General features: G+C 44.2%; 1 protein-coding gene across 1 annotated transcript in view; it reads right to left on the bottom strand.

Annotated features, from left to right (window-relative positions):
- Positions 1-345: 345 nt before the first annotated feature.
- The window catches only part of CTXND1 (cortexin domain containing 1), a 43,454-nt gene continuing 21,927 nt past the window's right edge, over positions 346-21,872 (bottom strand). The window contains exons 2-4 of the mRNA XM_082198930.1: positions 4,503-4,574; positions 2,214-2,300; positions 346-1,261 (exon numbers count right to left, since the gene is read on the bottom strand). Coding sequence (XP_082055056.1) covers positions 1,028-1,207 — 180 coding nt within the window. The 5' untranslated portion in view covers positions 1,208-1,261; positions 2,214-2,300; positions 4,503-4,574 and the 3' untranslated portion in view covers positions 346-1,027. The remainder of the gene's footprint in view (positions 1,262-2,213; positions 2,301-4,502; positions 4,575-21,872) is intronic.

The raw sequence follows: 21,872 nt of genomic DNA, 5'->3' as shown, positions 1-21,872 counted from the left end.
TTCCCTCTGGTTTCATAAAAGTTCTGCATCGACTCCAGATTCATTTGCATGGATCCACTGAATTCACTATTGGAAGAAGTAGCCAAGAAGCAGACTCTTCATAGAATCATAGAGTTGGAAGAGACCACAAGGGCCATCGAGTCCAACCACCTGCCAAGCAGGAAACCTTCCTCAGAGGTCACCCACTAGAGGTCACCCAAAGAGGCTTCATAGCATAGCCTCCAAGGAGAGCTCACCTAAATGCTATCAGAGATCCAAACCAGGCATTTAAACAGATGGCTTCCCTGGAAAAAAATAAACCTTGGGAACTGCAGTTTACTCCCCACACAGCTACTATTCCCAGTGCCCTTAACAAACTACAGTTCCCAGGTTCTTGGGGAGAAGCCCTGTGCTTTGAAAGTCAAGGAGCAGATGTCCGTATTCTGCACATCTGTTACGACACTGGTTTTTAATCAACCTTGTAACCCACTCCAATTACAACAGTGAGAAAAACAACAACCCTTAAGGTTTCTTTATTATTATTGCCAATCTTGTAAAGAGTGCCCTCCTTTTAAAATGCCAGCCCCCCTCGTCTTTGACCCTCATACCGCCCCGGTATCTCTGCATAGCATCTGCCTGTATTTATAGCATGTATTTGCCCATTTCAATTACAAATAACGATTGAAAACAGAGAGAAGGTGCTTAATAGAGATTATACTAGAAAAAAGCTTGGAAGGTATTTTCTAGTGCCTAGAGAGCTTTTGTGCTACTTGATATACAATCATAATCATTTCCTCATTAAAACCTGGAGGTCACTCCTTCAGAAGGAGAAAGGACACGGCGATGTATCGAGGCTGATAGGCAGGAAGCTATCACCAGTGTGCTCTCGGGGGGACCTACACTGCCCTGTGCCAATCGGAAAAGCTGTATAATATTTTGTGCCCTCCTCCAGGCAAGGCGGCTGTCCGTGTTGTGCTCTCTCGCGCAAGCGTTTGGTTGGTCCATGTGGCTTCATGATTGTTGCCCGCCTCCTCCCCTCTCTCCCCTGTCAGTCATCCAGGTGCTGTTCCTCCCACGTAGACGTCGGGATGGCGCTGTAAGGGTCCATGATGACTTTTGCGCAGCGGATAATCATGACGATCAGGAAGAGGCAAAGGAAGACGAAGCATGCTAGCGTTAGTCCTTTGTCCACATCGACAAAGACGGGTTCGGGTGTTGGTCCTTCCATGGTTTATGTCTCTCCACATCAGGGTTGATTCCCACTGCTACCCTCATTGTACACCTGTGAAAGACGACAAGGAGAGGGGACTGACTGAGCAAAGTGTCACGAAATCTACAGCCCATGTCCTTGGCTGGTTGTTGTTTTTTAAAGAAGCAAGTTAAGGTTCTTATGCACCTAAACATACGTGCCTAGACTTGGGACTGACTTCAGAGGCTCCATCTTTGCGTCAGGACACCAAAGTGTGGGATAACCAGCCTCATATAACCAACATGCTCAAGTCTAATTAATGCACAAAGGGGTTAATACCATAGAGTAAGCTGTCCTGCCAAGCTTAGATAACGTCCACTTCCCTCACCTTGGGAAGAAACAGGCAATAAAGCCTATTGTCTCCCACCTGTCCCCCACAGCCACTCTACCTGAGGTTGAGCTGGTCCAGTTCAGCCACATGGCTCTAACCAGCCACTCTTGAGTCCCTATACCAATTATTTAGGAACTTTCACCACTTTTGCAACTAAGCCAAGTTTTACTGCCTGTGCATCCCCTCCCCAACTCATTAATCTGACCTTTGAAGAGTCTGTAAGTAAATGATTTTTTGAAGTCACCAAGCATGTGACTTTTTCCTATGCTGCGGGAAGAGGGAAACTCTGAAAATAAACTTTTAAGGGGACATTTTGGATCTCGCTTTAAAGGGCATATTTTAAAGGTTGAACAGCCCATATTTTCATGCTTTACTTTGCTGCATATTTTGTGACTTTTAAATCTCTGCTGGGAGAGATTTCGCTCACCAAAGAGTACTTGCAGCGTACTTGGATCTTGGTATCCAGGAATTCTCTTTTTATACCTATTTTTTCCTTGACCCAACATAAAGGTCAAACAGAAACCAAGGCCCCATCTGAACTAAGCCTTTAAATCATACCACTTCAAGCAGTCATGGCTTCCCTCCCAAAAGATCCCCTAGTCCCCTCACAGAGTTATCAAAGTGGTTTAACAGGGGCTACACGAGGAAACTGACCTGATATACAAGATGGGCCACTGCTGTGTAAGGAATGTTTCTTTGTCATACGCCCCGGATCAGGCTGAAAGGCGATGGGTATGGCCCCTATGGCAAAAGGGACAAAAATGTTAATTTCACTCTCCCGTGGCCTTAAAAATGATCATTTATTTCTCTATTTTAAATCTGTCCAGCTTCTACCCTGAAAATTATTAATCTCTCGTTCACATTACATAAATAGGGCTGGCACTGGATACTTCTGTGAGGTGCAGAAACACGGTATTAAAACCATGTCAGCCTCAAGGATATGTCCGTCAGTAAAATATGAGGGACAAACAGTACAAAGAATTTAAAAACAGACAAAGGTCAAACGAAAGTGTTCCAGTTAAATCATAACTTTAACCATCAATCAAAGTCTAAAAGACACCAAGAGGCTTATTCCATGTTTTTCATATTAATATATCGTATTTTTTGCTCAATAAGACTCACTTTTTCCCTCCCAAAAAGTAAGGGGAAATGCATGCACATCTTATGGAGCGAATACAGGCTGCACAGCTAACCCAGAAGCCAGAACAGCAAGAGGGATTGCTGCTTTCACTGCACAGCGATCCCCCTTGCTGTTCTGGCTTCTGAGATTCAGAATATTATTTTCCTTGTTTTCCTCCTCCCAAAACTAGGTGCATCTTGTGGTCTGGTGCGTCTTATAGAGCAAAAAATACAGTAATAACTTCTCTTTACACACCCTCATTTATTTTGCAAATTCTAGGATCCTATCAATATGTTCTAGCTAGGGCCACATTCCCACCATCCACTAAAGCACTATGATACCAGAGTGCTTAACAATCAATCCTTCTTCCCACAGAACTCTGGGAATTGAAGCTCTTTGGAGGAAGCCATAACTTATAAAGTGCTATCATTGTGCTTCAAATGGATAGTGGGAATGTGGCCTCAGTGTTGCCTTTATAGAGCTCAACAGGGAGGAGGGTGGGGAGAAAACTAGCATCAGTTGTGATTGCACCTGCCATTGGCTCTAGCGCCACCTACTGTTGGCCTCCCTGGCTTGCAGCCTACCCAATGGGCACCATGCAGCAATGTACACCCTTAAGCTTACAGCATTGGCAAATACTGCACTAGTGGATGATGTTATCACTCCTGCTATGAGCAGAAGAGTGACCGAGTGAAGCTCCCTCCCTGTTCCTGCACCACTGCTTTAAAGTACCCACACACATAAGGTTGCCAAACATCTGGAATTTCCTGGATGTATCCGGAATACTGCAGCTGCAAGCAGTGTCTGGGTGGAAATCAGCAAAATGTCTGGATTTTCACTTTTTTAACTATGGCAACCCAACTCACACAACTATGCAGAAATGAAGTCTAGGAGAAAAAAAGACTCTCTTTGCTGTAATCCCCAAGCAACAATCGCAATCTGTCATGCGCCATTCCTCCTGCTGCTTCTGTAATCCATCAACCATAACTTTTGTCCCCAGCTACCAATGTGCATTTCCTTCCTCAGTCTGCAGGCATAGGCAGGGGTAAGGGCACTTGTCTTAGGCTTCAGAGGGCTAAGCCAGCCAGGGGCCCCTGCCAGGAACCAGCTGCCATTTGGCTTGAGTTTGTAACTTTATTCTAACAAAACACCTTCAAAGAAGATCCGCACAGGCCTGCCAGTCTGTGGAGATTTCCTGACCCCAAACTGGTGACTACAGAGAAAGTGCCATTTTTGTTACATATTCAGTGGTCTGTGTTTGCCTGAGCTTGAGTCTGGACCAAGGATTCTGAGCCCCTGTGTTCTGATTCGATACATGATATCCAATCACAGAACATTTCAGGATTTGGGCCTCTACCATTGGCCCTTGAACTCTGTCTGAGTTAAGATTCGCAGTTTGGAAGTTTAGACAGCCAATCACGTTAGGAGTGGGAGTGGCCCAAGCCTTCAGAAATGTATACAAGCAATTGCTTTGACCCTGTTGTGCAGTTCCGTTAGTTCAAAAAAGGTTCTTGTTCTTATTGCTGTGTCTTGCCTCGTGGGAACCCATCTACACTTCCATTTTCCTTTCTAATTTAATACAGTAAACTCAGTGCTTTTCTTCTAGAAAAAAGGTGTCGGTACTTACCATGAAGTCTTTACTGTAAGTGTTACATTTTTAACCAGTGCTTTTTTCCTAGAAAAATGGTGCCAGGATTGTGTTCCCTTGAATACCTTCAGAAATAAAAGCACTGAGCAAATCCAATCTTACACATATACAGTCATTCAAACAAACTCTCGCATGTTGGAGGGGGGCATCTGAGCAAGTTCTGGTGCTTACTTACTCTAATGCTTAGTGCCTTTGCTTCTCAGCTTTGTAACATCAAGACTTCACAAAGATTCATTCAGGCTGAGACCTGGAAGAATGGTAGTATCATGTAAGTGCACTTAAAAGTATGATAAATCTCATTCAATTATGAGAGTAATTAAGGGATGACTGTCAAACATCTTGATGATTGAGAGAATTAGTGGTAGAGTGTGTGCTTTGCATGCAGAAGGTTCTGGGTTCAATTCCTGGCCTCTCCAGGTAGGACTGGGAATGTCCTACCAATAACAAAGTACAGGTCCTAGGATTCTGTGGCAGAAGCCATGACTGTTTAGGAGGCCACAATCTAACACTAGTAGCCATGCATTGTGAGAGATGATCGAAAGTGACAGGTAAGCTGTCTTTCTGACAAACTGCTACATCATCGCATATCAGGAGGACTGCCTGCTGAGGGCCTGAAGGACCCTGCCCTTGCCTCTTTCCACCTGGCTTGGGGCGGGGCCTGACAGGCTTCACAAGAACTGCAGCTGCTTTTATATGGTTTTAAATGTTTATCTGTGTTGTTTTAAATGAGACCATCTTGGCTGTGAGCCCTGGCAGACCTGCACCCTGCCTTGCTGGCCCTTTCCCATATTGCCTGGGAGAGTGGAGTGCGGACTGACTCCAGCTACAAAAGCTGAGGCTGCTGAACAGATTCTTGGGCTGGAGTATTGTTTACGTTGAGAGAGCTGTCGCTGTTATTGATATTATTGTTGTATCTTTAGTTTTAGATCTTATGATTTACGTGGAAATTGTTTCCATTTGGTTGTGTACTTTTTGATGTGTTTTATTTATTGTTTATTGTTTTGTTATGTTTGTAATTATGTAAATCTTGTCATGTTATAAGCCGCCTTGAGCATAGTTTCAGCTATGGAAAGGTGGCATACAGATAAGATGATGATGATGATGATGATGATGATGATGATATCTTCTCATTGAGAGGAACACCTGCTGAGTTTTTGAGGAAGAACACCATGTGCAAACCATTTATCTCAATGGAACTTTAGAAGCCAAATTTTCATATCCATCACAGGTTTATACAAATTCCATCCTAACATTGGCAACTCTCACCCCATGCAGACTTTAATGTGAAATGAATGTTCTCATGAGTCAGTATAAGAGCCACTTAATTATCTGCCACCTAGTCAAAATGATACCAATGAATCTGCTTCTAATTTCAATTCCAGGTCCATTAAACTGCAGGCTGGATGGTTTAATCATATTGCAGTGTCTGTAATCATCCCACTTTGATTTAAATAAAATGTAAAAAAAAATATCAGGCTTCTCTGATTATGAAGCGAAATCCTGTTGATTGATATAGACAGGGTAGTGACTTCTACTGCCTAGAAAGAGCAATATGTTTGATCTGCAACATTCCCCAGCAAACTTAATTGTATTTTTTCTCCTGCTAAAGTTCTTTCAGGAAAGAAATCAGTCTATTATATTATTACATCAGCAAAGCTGACGGCAGCTGTGGGGTTCCTTTATCTGTAGCTCCTTTTGGGCATTTTCAATTCTTCTGTTCGGCTTCTTCTATTAGCTGTGTAATTTGCAGAGCTGCATCAGCTCTTATATGCCTCATTTAATTCATGACAATTCTCTAACTCATTTTGTCTCTGAGGCCCAGAGACTTTAAATAGTGTTTCCCCTACAACCTGTGAGGTTTTCCCCCCTTCTTCCTCTGGAAATGAAAGAGTATTTATAGAGTAGCTCGAAATTGGGAATTTCACAAATCAGTAGACTAGAGAAGGACATTCATTCATGTGATGCCCTTCAGGCAATCCATGCTAAAGAAAGCTATGGTTTGTTGCTTCTAAAGTTCCATCTGCACTACATATTTAAAGCAGTATCATGCCACTTTAAAATCATGGCTTCCCCCAAAGAACCTTGGGAAGTGTAGTTTGCTAAGGGTGTTGGGAGTTGTTAGGAGACTCTGATTCCCTTCATGGCTGAAATCCCAGAGTTCCTTGAAAAGAGGCATTGGTGGTTAAACCACTCTGAGAATGGTAGCTCTGTGAGGGGAACGAGGGTCTCCCAACAACTCTCAGCACCTTTAACAAACTACAATTCCCATGATTCTTATGGAGAAGCCATGACTGCTTAAAGTGGTATGACACTTTAAATTTATAGTGCAGATAGGACCTAAAATTGCATTAATGGATCTTGATGGGTGCATCAGGCCTGGAGACATTTTTAATTTTCTTAATTTTCTACAAAAACAATAAACATACAGAATAAGTGAGTAGAGCAACAAGTCATACATAGATATATAATTTGTTTCGTATTGTTGTTTTAGACCAGTGATCATGTCTAGAGACAATCTGCATTGTTCAAACGTGAGTATCCTGGAGTTCTTTTTCAGCTATATATGGTAGCCAACCTCTTCTCTCTGCGTGCCCAAAGGCAGACGGAAACAGCTCTTTCCTAAGCATCATATTTGCTATCTGTATGATCACTTGGCTGCTTTGTTGGACAAACTATTATTTGTTAAAATTTGCTTACAAATGGTAGTCTGGGTGGGGAGAGATGCTGCTTCTTTTGCACTGCAGCACTGGAAAGAATATCAAATGAATGTTTTTGGAAAGTTACATGCGTCGGGCTCAAGTTTCAGTCATCATATTACGAAATCACCACGAGTGTCCTTTAAATCATTTCCTGGTAATTTGCTAAATCAGGATCCCCTTCAATAGTTCTAATAGTGTTTTGGGGTTTTTTAATTGCTTTTCCAGCAATTGACTTAACTTGATAATTGAACTGATGTTCCCCAGCAACAAAATGGATTCTAGGAATGAGGTATGAAACCGCTCCAGTTGAGGATGGCTGTGTGTGTGTGTGTGTGTGTGTGTGTGTGGGAGAGGGGGAGAGAATTGTTGTTGTTGTTGTTGTTTGCTTTGTATGATCAAAACAATACAGCTAACTATTAGGATTTCTTCCTGCAATTCAAGCGAGGGTGGGCTTTGGGACTCTGCTTCCTCTCTCTGTAAATAGGGGATTTGAAGCACCAAGCTAAACATAATGTAAAATGCATAGTTGCATTGAATATGTCTGTTCTTAAAAATGCAAATGGTACCACCTTTTTTGCGGGTGTGTGTGTGTTTACAACTGACAAGTATCCGGATCAGAGGAGGTCCTGGGGGAAAGGACTTAAACATTTCCTCCTTTGCTTCATTCTTAATGAAAAGGCCTTGGTTCAAGACAAAATGATGCTCTGGGAATGGCAACCTGGAATACTGGGGCACTTGCTATGGGGCCATGCACCTTAGCTGGGCCCACAAGAACCAATCCTATGCCCAATCCCAGTGTCTACCACCTTTTTGGCCCCCATCTTCCAGCTGCCAGTTTCTCCAGGCTTACCTGGCGTAGCACTGTAAAGGGCCTGGAGCCAAGCAACCCATATTATGTTGTAATATACAGTTACCGACTCACACTTGCGTGCATGAAAGGGTTAACCTGAGCTCCAGGTGCCAGTGGGTGGAGCTTAGCAGGCTCCCAACAGCCTTTGCTTCCTCCCTTTTCTCTCTTTGCTTTGCTTCATCAAAAGAAGCCAGAATTGCAGCTGAAGAAAAACCAAGTGGATGGAAAACCTCTTTAACAAGAGATTTGTATTGCCTGATTCTTTTGTAAGGAAACCAAGTTCTTTCTTTTAAGTCATTTGGAACCTTTCTTCTTCATTTCACCGCCAACCAATGAAGACTTGCTTGCTGTAACTCCTGAAACCCTGTGAGTAAAATCTTCACTTATTTGCAGAGCTAAATGTGATTTATTCTAGCCTAAGTAGTTTTGTGGGGAACATTTGTTTAGAGGTGGATGAGGGCAGATGCAAATCATAACAAGTTTTAACGTGCTTGCTGTAACTCCTGAAACCCTGTGAGTAAAATCTTCACTTATTTGCAGAGTTAAATGTGATTTATTCTAGCCTAAGTAGTTTTGTGGGGAACATTTGTTTAGAGGTGGATGAGGGCAGGTGCAAATCATAACAAGTTTTAACATGCTTGGAGCAATCACCATTGTGCTACCTCTGCTACGAAAGAGTAGGAATCTCTCTTCCAAACCCCTCTCTCTAACATTATAGTACTGCTTTGGTGGGGCTGCTGCACCACACTGTTGTTGCGCGCAAGTGGGTTTAACCAGTGACAGCGTGGGAATGGACCATAAAACCAATTTAGCATCTCACCACAGGCAGCAGTCCCCCAGGTTCCATTATTGGCATCTCCAAGTATGGTTGAAAAATGTCCCTTGCCACTGCCAATCAGGGTAGACAATACTGAGCTAGATAGACCAATGGTTGGACTCGGTATTAACATGGAAATAGTATTGTTTTAAAAAATATTCCATAAAATAAAATGTGTACTTCAGACAATTATTAAGAATGCCCCGCTAACACTGCCGGCAGAAATTGTTGCAGTGAAAAAATTAAATATGAAAGAAAATTGGGCTACCTATAAAATTGTATTAAAGGAAGAAAACGGAGAATTGGAATTAAAGGATTATACAGAAATTAAAGCTCATATTAGTGATTGGTTCCAATATATTCAAATTAAGTATAGATTAGCAAAAGACAAAAAGTTAGGATTTGAAAAAGAAATATCAAAATTCGATAAATACTTAATACAAGAAAAATAAAAATATATATCTAAATTGTATAATCTGATCTTAGAGTGGGAAACAAAGGATGAATTGGTTAAAGCATCAATGATTAAATGGGCGCAAGATATTGGGAAAAATATTATGTTTGAACAATGGGAAAAATTGTGGAAAGAAGATATGAAATTCACTATGTGTTATATATTGAAAGAAAATTACCTCAAAATACAACATAGACGGTATTTAACACCTGAAAGAATAGCAAAAATGAATAAAAATTGTTGCGATGTCTGCTGGCGATGCAACACTGGAAAAGGTACTATGATACATATATGGTGGAATTGTTTAAACATCAAACAATTTTGGGAAACAATATATAACGAAATGAAAAAAATGTTAAGCAAGTGCTGCTTAGAGCAGGCATGTCCAAAGTCTGTTTCGGGGGCCTACTCTGGCACACCAGTCGGTTTAATCCGGCCCCTGTGGCAGTTTATTTTCTGGGGTAAAATCCTAAATGTTAGAGGGGGATTTCCCTCTGGTGGCAGATGACAGAGACTGTGACACCAGAGACCGGTGTAAAACCAAACTAAATAAAGGTTTTATTATAAAAACAAACAAACAGCAAAGCTTGTGGGTGTTTTTCCTGCAGGCAGAGTTCAAACTGCAGCTTTTCTCCTTTTGTAGCCATGGCCAGCTGTATCCCATCAGCCCAGAACTTACAGAAACTGTTCTTAAAGGCACAAACATCCTTACTGTTTCTATGCAGAATGACTCTCAACACTAAAATCCTAAAAAACCCTCAACAACTTCAAAACTAAAAGATTAAAAACAACGCCAACTCTAAAAAAATTCAACAACTTTGGAGTAAAATCCTAAAAAAAAAGGTCAACGGCCCTTCACTTCATCAATTCTGGCCCTCTTTAAAAAGTTTGGACACCACTGGCTTAGAGGAACCAGCCAGTCGTCAGTGGTCACCAGCTGCTATTTTTGCCTTAAACTTCCTTGCGTTAACTCTACCTTACCAAAGCTCGGACTTCCAAGATCTTTAGGAAGCCTTTCAGGGTAAGCAGCCGATAAGAGGCATGAGCAGATTTGGGCCATAAACAAGGATGTGACATATTTCCTTTTCCTCTGCATTTTCCATCTACTTCTGATCTGAATTTTTTGCTTCTCTACCTCAACCAGACTGGCCTGGAGATTCAGAAATTGGCCATGGGCCCCGGAATCGGGGCTGTGAAGAATGCAAAAATATTATTTCGAGATGGCTGGTGTGGAGGAACAGGAAGTGCCATTCTTTCTGTTGCCTCAGCATCAGAAGTTGGTATTTCCAAGCAACTGTGAAGGTCCAATGCTAACCTCTGATTCCTGGCCCTGTTCCTCCTCTTCCTGCTTCTCCTCGTTGTTTGTGCCAGTTTGCTGGTGCCCTCTAACTGAGGATGGGGCGGCAAATCTGTCAGTTTTAGTTTTTCTCGGTTTCTCATTTTCCCTCCAATCTCAAGTTGAGTTCTCCACATTTCAACATCATCTGGTGTAGCTTTTTCTTAAAAGGGCCTCACATGAAATTGCAATTTTTTGCTGGGTAGGGGTGTGGAATTCCCGGTGGGGCCAATTGAACGTAAGACTGAAGGGGGGGAAAAACAATAAATGGAGAGAACCCAAGACCCCATTTGCACCCTCAGCACTGCAAATTGTTAAAGGTGCTAAGAGCTGTTAGGAGACCCCTGTTTCCCTCAGAGAACTACAGTTCCCAGAGCTCCATGGCAAGACAGGTTGGTTGTTAAAACAGTCTGGCATTGTAAGGGTCTCCTGAAAACTCTCTACAGTCTCCATAATTCTTTGGGGAAAGCAGGGCTTATTTTTCAGCCGGAACTCAGTTCTGGCACCTCTCAGGTGGGCGCCATTATAAGAGAACAAGGGAGGCATTCATGGTGTCCTCTTTTTCTAGAAAAATAGCCCTGGGAGGGAAGCCACAACTCTTTAAAGTGGTATGGAACTGCTTTCAAAGTATAGTGCAGATGAGGCCCGAAGTTAACAGATTCATGTGTCCCTGGGAGCCACATAAGCGCACTCGCTTACTTTGGTGCAGTACCACTTTTAACCCTGCTCATCCAGGACAACTGTTTTGTGGCCCCTGTGGTTCCTTTCTTTGTTCCAAACACAATGGATCAGCTTGGCGTTGACAGTTAATGAGATCAGATGTAGGAAACATCTATCATGCACAAATTAATAGACTGAAAACAAATCTTTAACGCTCCTTTAAAATACTCCTCATGGAAGACGGCACATCCATCTTAATTTTGCCATCAAACAAATAACCGTCCGTGGATTTAGGAAATGGACCTTTGATTCGCCATTTTTAAAATGAGGAAATGTCAACGCCTCTGTGCTAGGTTGCTCATAAAACCCCTTTTGAGTGATGGTCTGCTTTTGTCTGGTGCAGTCTGGAGCGCTGTCAGTCTCCGGCCTGACACAATTATTCATGTCAGTTATGCGCTATAGTTCATACATCACAATCAATCCGGTGCTTGCATTTTAATAATCCTTGGGGGTGATTCATAATATGTTTTCCATTCTCCAGCATTTAAAAACCATCCAAGCATTGAGCCATTCAGGCCATTACTTTAGTCCACAGCATTATACAACTTGCCAAGATTAACCTTCTCTCCTCTTGACGTACGGTTTGTTGACTCTGTATAATTCTGTAATATGGACAGCATCCCAAGTCCATTGACACATTGCATCCCGTCTAGAGCAACTTTGGCTGATCCCCTCTTATCAATGGGAAGGCCCATTGTCAGAAAATCTACCTGGCTAGCTGCTATTTTTGCCTTGCATTTGGTTTGGTTCAGTTCCTATTGATAGTCCAACCTACTTAATTTGCATTTCCAGTTACATTACAAGAAACAAAATGCAGCCATCCTTCAAAAGCCGCACTTCTCTCGCTTTTTTCAATGCAGTTCTCCAACAAAATAATATGTACAATAATACATATACTAAGATCCAGTGTGCGTTTAAAAAAATGCATGTATAATGGTACCTTGGTTTAAGAACAGCTTAGTTTATGAACAACTTGGATGAAGAACGCTGCAAACCCGGAAGTAGGTGTTTTGGTTTGTGAACTTTGCCTTGGAATAAGAACATGTTCCATTTCCTGTTGAGTGTAAACTGAGTCCCCTGCTGCTATAGGAAAGCACACCTTGGTTTAAGAATGCTTTGGTTTAAGAACGGACTTCCAGAACGGATTAAGTTTTTAAACCAAGGTACCACTGTATTGGTAAAAGCAACACTAAAATGCTTTTGTATAGGGGAAATTGCATAGCAAAAAAGGTGTCTCTTAGGCAAAGTTGCATATGCAAATATATATTAGAATAAATATATATATTAGAATATATATATTAGAATAAAAATGAAAATGCTGGGTGAGGTGAGAAATCTTTTTAAAATCCCACAAACTTATGTGCAAATGTGGAGAATTGAACATTAGACTGGGAAAATGAGAAACCAAAACGACAGATTCATCCATCTCTATGTTCTTGGTTTGTTTGGGTTTGTTTGTTTTGCAGAATATTACAGTCCCCTCATAAATTTTTCCAAGCTCCACGGGTGGTTCTTTCCAAACTCTAAATGTCACATTTAGGTTTTTTTGTTTAAAATGCATTTAATGTCAACCTGTGCCAACAAACTGCAATTTTGTACTTTCAACAAATGTATTCGGGGAAGACAATATGAATGGTATGAAATAAAAGATGCCTCAGAAGGTTGAATGGTCAAAGTAACATGGAATATTCAGGCATCTTGTCCATCAATTAGACATGAGTAAACTCTATCGTACTTTACTGTAACTTGTGCATGAGTAATCTGTGCATAGGTGAGCAAACTTAGGTAAAAAGGTTAATTGCTGGTCAATTGCAGAGAGCCTCTTTGTCAAAACAGAGCACAGCTATAGAGGCAAGGTTAATGTTCTTTTAATGGGCAAGCCCTCCGGTTGTCCCTTTTGCACAGCGTGTTGGACAGACTGGCATCTAGCAGCACTGCATTTCTTAGGACAAAATATGTTTGGTCCCGATTTCTTCTTTTTATATAAAAAGGGGAGGCAGCGGCGGAGGAGAATAATTCTGCCTTTACTTGCTTAAAGGATACATGCTGCAAAGCCAAGTTGGCACCTGCGATATGTAAAGCTTGTCAGTTTCCTTCACTTTTTGGTGTACATCAATTCATCATTTACAATATATGATGCCAAACAGCTGATTAATGGGAGCCAAAATAGTTGAAAATCCAAACTGGTCAGTAAAGCAGTGGGAAAAACTTGTTTGATATATGCTAGGGAATAAAGATACTTAAAAGAAGAAGAAGAAGTCTGGGTGTTGCTTGGTTCTAAGTTATTTATTATGCCATTGTTAGAAGATGCAAAGAATTTGTATGCCAGTACAATACTGATAAAATACGGAAAGGTAAATGACATCGACAAAAGCATGGAGTGTCATTGTGGTGCAGTGGTTAGAGTGTTAGATTAAGACCTGGAAGACCAAGGTTCAACTCTACACTTGGCCATTCAAGCATTTATGGATATATATTAAGTCTCACGCTTATATGGAATGGGCCAAGTGCATTGTAAGGATGGAAAAATGAGCAACCGACAGGAGCGATAATTTATCCATCCCATATCCATCCCATATCCATCCATCCCATTTCCATTTCATCCATCCCATATCCATCCCATGCCAATCACTGGCATGGAAGAATGGCAGCTTATCCCCCCCTTTTTTTTAACAACATCCATGCATTTCATGAAAAGAAATTGAGCACAGCTATACAGTGGTACCTCTGGTTAAGAACTTAATTCATTCTGGAGGTCCGCTCTTAACCTGAAACTGTTCTTAACCTGAGGTACCACTTTAGCTAATGGGGCCTCCCGCTGCTGCTGCCCCGCCGACACACGATTTCTGTTCTCATCCTGAGGTAAAGTTCTCAACCCGAGGTACTACTTCCGGGTTAGTGGAGTCTGTAACCCGAAGTGTCTGTAACCTGAGGTACCACTGTAATATGGTGACTCTCATAAAATGTGTGTGTTTACAAAAGCACCAATTCTACAGCATTTGTGGGTGAATGCTTATTGATGATTTCAGCTGGCTGTGCATACTTATAAATTCTGAGATTCCTGAGTTGCAGGGGGCTGGAATGGATGACCCTTGGGGTCCCTTCCAACTCTACGGTTCTATGATTCCACGATTGCTTGTGCAACACCGCATGCCTCTCTATATGAAAAAAATCACTAAGTTTCCACCCCCATCGTTCAGCCCGGACACTGAAGTCCAGCTCCGAGGGCCTTCTGGCAGTTCCCTCACTGCGAGATATGAGGTTACAGGGAACCAGGCAGAGGGCCTTCTTGGTGGTGGCGCCCGCCCTGTGGAACGCCCTCCCAGTAGATGTCAAGGCAATAAACCACTATTTTACTTTTAAAAGACAACTGAAGGCGGCCCTGTTTCGGGAGGTTTTTAATGTCTGATGTTTTATTGTGCTTTTAATTCTCTTGGGAGCTGCCCAGAGTGGCTGGGGAAACCCAGCCAGATGGGCGGGGTCTAAATATTATTATTATTATTATTATTATTATTATTATTATTATTATTATTAATTTAGTGAAAAGGCACTAACATCGGTGCCTTTCTGGAACAGTGCATGAATGATCAACTACGCCATTACATTATAATGGGCCAGCCGGATGTAGCGTCGAGAGTGTCATTCCAGGTCAAGGGACAAATATCCACTCAAGCCATGAAGCTTAAGATGTCAGCATCGCCCTAGAGCCAGTGCACCAACTGGACTCATGCACCTCAACCCCGACTGGGCTAGCACCGCCAGAGACCTCCTTTCTCGCAGGAACAGGTCACGGTGCTGTGGACTCACAGCTTAGAGCTGAGATCACCGGATTCACTGTCTCAATAATACAGTCGTTGCGCAGCAGAGTTTTGCAGAGTCTTGCAGAGTATAAACCACTCGGAGAGCAGCTCTGTAGAATATCTTCCTTTTATTCTATAACTACAATTATGATACAAAACTATATACAGAGCTGAATATTCTAAGCATAAATCAATGCTACACTGAGAGTCTGCAGCTGCACTTAGCAGCAATCTTATCTCTAGGATCTCCAACACTCTTACTTTCTCCGATACACTGACTGACTGACTCTCCCTCTCACACACAGATATGTTGCTGGGCAGAATAAGTAGATAGGCAGGGCACGCCTCCTCCTCTCTGGAGAGTCAGCAGAGACCATCAGGAGATCATCAGGAGATTCTTGGGTATGGGAGGGGTGAAATCTCCTCATAAGAGTGTCCTTCTGCCCTAGCTACTATCTCTCAGCCTACCCTACCTCACAGGGTGGTTGTTGTTGAGTAGAGGCCCTTGTGTTGCCTTGAGGGCCATGTAGGGTGGCATCCAGTCCTGAAGCTTTTCACCCTTGGGTGGAGGTCAGGGATAAGCTTCCTCTTTGACCACCAGAGTCTGTAGTGCCAGGAACTGCGCCCTCCCAGTTGTCTCTCCCAAGGCTCCTCTTTGTTTTGTTTTCTACCAGTTGCTGGGAATCACGAGTGTTCCACTTCCCATAGATAACCGGTTGGTAGATGCTGAACTAGGTGGATCATTGGCCTGATCCAGCCTCACTCTTCTTAGGTCCTCCCTGATTTCAGTGCAAGCCGTGTTGAACAGAATCTGCCCTCCGTTGCACAACCCCACCGTACGTCCCCATTGCTAGGTGCGACACCCAAGCGTGATTGAACATTAGAAGCTCACCTTTATATGCAGAGAGTAAGTGCGCTTAGCAGACCCTGGGTATGTTTAATGGGCTGGGCGAAACCAGCAAAAAGCCATTAATCTTGAGCACAAAACATGACCCACTTAACTTCTTACCAAGGTTAGGGGCTCATGTGGCGAAAGGGTAAGTGTTTGTGTTCAGAGTGCCCAGAGGCATCTCGGGCTGAAACATTGTCCTTGTACATTTCATCAACGCATGTGTTGACAGCAGACATTCTTCACCCTTGAAGCAGGTGATACGGTTTTACAAGCATATTTATGCAACTCTGCCTAGCCCTGCATGGATTGAAAACCAAGAGGTTGGGTGGGTTTTTGTTTTTGTTATAGGTTTACAATAAAGAACGTACCGTATTTTTCGCTCTATAAGACACACCAGACCACAAGACGCGCCTAGTTTTTGGAGGAGGAAAACAAGAAAAAAAAATTCTGAATCTCAGAAGCCAGAACAGCAAGAGGGATCGCTGCGCAGTGAAAGCAGCAATCCCTCTTGCTGTTCTGGCTTCTGGGATAGCTGCGCAGCCTGCATTCGCTCCATAAGACGCACACGCATTTCCCCTTACTTCTTAGGAGGGGAAAAGTGAGTCTTATAGAGCAAAAAATGCGGTAACTATCAAAGTGTTATGTGTTATCTAAGATGAAAGTGTACTCACTGCAAGTTGCCATTAATGAATCTCTTCTCCTGAAACATCCCAAGGCGATGAAGAAAAACAAAAGACTCAAATTTTTACAAAGCAATTTCCCTTAATAGAATGCATTTAGTGTGTTATTTACACTAATAACAGGAATTTTTAATGCATACTTTTCACCTAGTAGATACATCTTTGTACACATTACTTGACTGGAGAGATTGCATGCAAAATGGATAATTAGGAGAAATTAGCACTAAAATGCTGATAAATCTTTGTGAGGAGTTTTTTTAAAAGCATGGAGAACAGAAGATGGGAAGAATTAGAAGCGGAGTGAAATGAAAATGGACTAATTTGCCCATACTCAGCGACCAATGAATTGTAATCTGAAAGCTGGCAAAGAAAACTGAAATTCGGGGAATGAAGAGAGTGGAATGCCCTGCTTGCAGGGAATAGCTGGTTATAACCCCCGAATAGCCCCACTTTTTTCTGGAGCTCACCTTTACATATGCTGCAGAGCATTTGACTTCTGCTGTAAGCTGATAAACAGATTTACAGCCGTCGTGACTAATTCCACATTAAATTGCTAATAGTGTTTCAAGGTTACCTGCCTGGGAAACTTTGGAGGCTCTGTATAATTAGCGTGCGCTGGAGACCGCCTTTGAGAAATGGACATAGGGCAAAAGTATTTAATTCATCTGGGGAACTACAGGTTTCAAAGCAATGTGGGAAATAAAAAATGACCTGTGTACACCAAGCCTTTCCCCGTTTATTCCACAGAAGTTTCTGTTTTTGTTCGGGCTGCTTTAACTGATCTAATCACCATGAATGATTAACTCAAAGCTTTAGTATGACACCTGCAACAACACCAGTACTTCACTGCACAGTGATATATAAATGTAATTGTGGTAATTTGCTTTCCGTGTAAGGTTACCAAATGACTTTTAAAAAAGCAGCAGCCTGGCTCATGCGCTTTTAACAACATCTTGGCCTGCAGACATCATCAGTATGTTCTGTGTCCGAAAAAGCCTCGCCTGCAGATGGAGTGGCAATTTATGGATCACCCAAAAGAGGAAATGCAAGATTTAGTCTAGATGCACACCTCCGCCTGCATACCAGATGGAGCTGGTAGACAGATGCTATGGCACAGAATTAACCTCCACCTCCATGGACAGCTGTGAGTCCAAAATGACTCCCGGGCTGCACACCTGGTCCATTCATGACCACAGAGTTTTCCTCGATATTACCATGTCCGGCCCCTAGGTCTCAGGTTTGGGCTCTGAAGTCTCAGGGTCTGGAGTACCCCTACATGAGACAAGCAGGAACACATTTTGCACGCAATCCAACAGGTAACCCACATGCTTTGCGGTCCATTGGCACAAGACGGACTTCAGGGCGATGGTGGTGGTGATATGCTAGCAGCGCTAATGCCGTCTTTAATTTCCCCTTCCTCTAAGCTAATTGAATCAATCATGGATTTAATAATGCAATTCCAGGGAGGACATCATAGCAGCTGCCCTAATTGCACAGATCTAAAAGGGCTGACATTGAGTCAGCAAACCCAAAATCTGTCTCATCTGGAAAAGCATCTAACGGCGCCTTAAAAAAAACAACAACAGAGCAATCCTTTATATAAAACAAAAGAAGTAAAAGAGGAAAGAGCAATCTCTAGGTATTAACCTAAGTGTGCAGTTTGGCTCTGCTGCGTCTTAGCTTTAAACCTTTGTCAAAGCAAATTTGCTCAAATGCTGCTCTATTAGCCTGCTGGGGAATATATTACGGCAGCATTTCATGGGATTATTCCAAACTTAAAGCTGGTGAATGAGAGAAGGGTCAAGCTCTTTTATCTATCACATTTACACCCCACCTTTCATCCAGGGAGCTCAAGAAGGCATACATGGTCCTTCCCCATTTTATCCTCAAAATAACCATATCAGGTAGAGGTTAGGCTGAGAGTCTATGATCGGACCAAGGTCACTCTGAGCTTCATGGCTGATCAGGAATTTAAACCCTGATCTCTCTCAGATCCTAAACCACCACTCTAACCATACCAACTCTCTGCTTTCAGGGTGCAGAGTATGGTTGTGGTAAATGGGAATAATTATTTTCGTATGAAAGAAACTAGCAACAAAATAAATAAATAAATAAATAAATAAATTTTATTTATATCCCGCCCTCCCCAGCCGAAGCCGGGCTCAGGGCGGCTAACAACAATAAAAATAGTTCAACATTCTAAAACATTCATTATAACATTAATTAAATCAAATTAAAATCAAATTAATGGCAACCATCAAGCAAATTTTTGTGCAGATTGCCAGAGGAGGGGGTCAGGCTGCGCCCTGACAAAAGGCCTGGTGGAACAGCTCTGTCTTGCAGGCCCTGCGGAAGGATGCCAGGTCCTGCAGGGCTCTAGTCTCTTGTGACAGAGCGTTCCACCAGATTGGAGCCGCGGCCGAGAAGGCCCTGGCTCTAGTTGAGGCCAGCCTAACCTCTCTGAGGCCTGGGATCTTTAGGGTGTTTTTATTTGCAGACCGTAAATTTCTCTGTGGGACATACCAGGAGAGGCGGTCCCGTAGGTACGAGGGTCCTAGGCCGTATAGGGCTTTAAAGGTTAAAACCAGCACCTTAAACCTGATCCTGTACTCCACCGGGAGCCAGTGCAGCTGGTACAGCACCGGATGGATATGATCTCGCAGCGAAGACCCCGTAAGGAGTCTCGCTGCGGCATTCTGCACCCGCTGGAGTTTCTGGGTCAGTCTCAAGGGCAGCCCCACGTAGAGCGAGTTACAATAATCCAGTCTGGAGGTGACCGTCGCATGGATCACAGTGGCTAGGTCAGGGCGAGAGAGATAAGGAGCCAACTGCTTAGCCTGGCGGAGATGAAAAAATGCCGCCTTTGTTATAGCTGTAATCTGCGCCTCCATAGAGAGGGAGGTATCGAAGATTACACCCAAACTCTTCACGGATGATGCTGGCACTAATTGCACCCCCGCAAGAGACGGGAGTTGCCCCCTCAATCCCATATCGTTCCGTCCCAGCCAGAGGACCTCTGTCTTCGAAGGATTTAACTTCAACCGGCTCCCACGTAACCATCCAGCCACAGCTTCCAGACATCTGGTCAGTGTATCTGGGGCCGAGTCAGGATGGCCGTCCATCAACAGATAGAGTTGGGTGTCATCGGCATACTGATGGCAACCCAGCCCAAAACTCCGGACAAGCTGGGCGAGGGGGCGCATAAAGATGTTAAAAAGCATCGGGGAGAGAATTGCACCCTGAGGCACTCCACACACCAAGGAGTGGCGCGATGACAATTCCCCCCCAAGCGCCACCCTCTGTCCCCGACCGGAGAGAAACGAGCGCAGCCATTGAAGGACTGTGCCCTGGATCCCCACGTCGGCAAGGCGGCGGTCCAGGAGTTCGTGATCGACCATGTCAAAGGCTGCTGACAGGTCTAGAAGAATCAGCAGCCCCGACCCGCCTCGATCCAGCTGCCTGCGGAGATCATCTGTTAGGGCGACCAGAGCCGTCTCGGTCCCATGACCAGCGCGGAAGCCGGACTGGAATGGGTCGAGAGCAGATGTTTCATCCAGAAACCTACCAAGCTGTTCAGCAACCGCTCTCTCAATCACCTTACCCAGGAATGGAAGATTCGAAACCGGGCGGTAATTGGATAGATCTAAAGGATCTAATGATGTTTTCTTTAAGAGCGGACGCACCACTGCCTCCTTCAGTTCCCCTGGGAATATCCCAGTGCCAAGGGACAAATTGATGATATCACCCAGGGGGGCCCGCACCTCGTCTGGACACGCTCTAATCAGCCAGGACGGGCACGGGTCAAGAGGACAAGTGGTGGGCTTTCCAGCTTGGAGGAGTCTGTCCACATCAGCTGGGGATATCCGGTCAAAGTGGTCCAATACTGGACCCGAGGACAGTCGAGGGGCCTCCAGTTCCTTCATTGTATCCAAATTGGCAGGGAGGTCATGGCGGAGCAACAGGACCTTCTCCGCAAAAGAGCTCGCAAATGCCTCGCAGCTGTGTGCCGAATTGTTATTTAAATTTGGCTGTCCTTCGAGGGACGTTAAAGACCTAATTATACTAAATAATTGCGCCGGGCGAGAGCTAGCGGATGCAATGGAGGCCGAGAAGTAGGACTTCTTAGCGGCCTTCACTGCCATCTCGTAGGTTTTCATAAAAACCCTATAAGATGTTCTTGAAGCTCCGTCACGGGCACCCCGCCATACTCGCTCTAGCCGTCTGAGGTCCCGCTTCATTTTCCGAAGCTCCTCGGTAAACCAGGGAGCCCGGTTTCTGCGGGGTCGCAGAGGGCGCCTAGGTGAGATCTCATCGATGGCTGCCAGGAGCTGGATATTCCAGCCCTCAACAAGCTCAGTCAATGAGTCGCCAGGGGGAGCAAGGTCCCGCAAGGCCTGACGGAATCTATCAGGGTCCATCAGCCTCCGCGGGCGAGCCCAAATTGGCTCGCCACCTAAGCAGGGTGGGGGTGGAAAATCAATCCTGGCTTTCAGTGCATAGTGATCAGACCATGGCACCTTCATCGAGGGAGACATGATCACATCTATACCGACACCAAAGATCAAATCCAGCGTGTGGCCTGCTTGATGTGTGGGGCCCGAAACAAACTGGGAGAGCCCTAGTGTCGCCATGGAAGACACCAGGTCCAGAGCCTGTGAGGAGGGAGTGGCATCAGCATGGATGTTAAAGTCCCCCAGTACCAATAGGTTGGGGAACTCCAAGGCCCAGCCGGCCACCGCCTCCAGCAGGCCTGACAGGGTGGCTGCTGGTGCGCTAGGTGGCCGGTACACCAGCCAGACAGCCAAGCTCTCCTCGGAGCCCCACACTAGGCCAACACATTCAATGCCGGGGATCGATGGCGATGGTAGAGCCCTGAAAGAACAGTCTTCTCGGATTAATAATGCCACCCCTCCCCCCCGGCCCACAGTCCGCGACTGGTGGAGGACGGAGAAACCCGGGGGCGCCATCTCTCGTAAGGTAACAGTTTCCCCTTCGCGCACCCAGGTCTCCGTCACACAAGCCAGGTCAACCCCCTGCGAGGTGAAGAAGTCTCGCAGGGTGGCGGTTTTTTTGCCTATAGACCTGGCATTGCACAACACCAGTGACGGAGGTGAGTAATCCTTGCTCACCCTACCTTCGTCCCTCGGGATGGGGCGCAGATTGGAAGGGGTACGAGCATATCCATATCTCGATCCCCTTCGCCTATGACATCTGCCCCCACCGCCATACCTCCCTCGCCCCACTACGGTAGCAATCCCAGGCCTCAAACCAACCTCCATTTACAGAATAGAAACGAG

The sequence above is a fragment of the Podarcis vaucheri genome, assembly GCF_965113315.1.
Source record: "Podarcis vaucheri genome assembly, chromosome: 14".
Lineage (NCBI taxonomy): Eukaryota > Metazoa > Chordata > Lepidosauria > Squamata > Lacertidae > Podarcis > Podarcis vaucheri.
The sequence above is the reverse complement of the archived record's forward strand: the minus strand, read 5'-3'. Positions and strand labels throughout refer to the sequence as shown.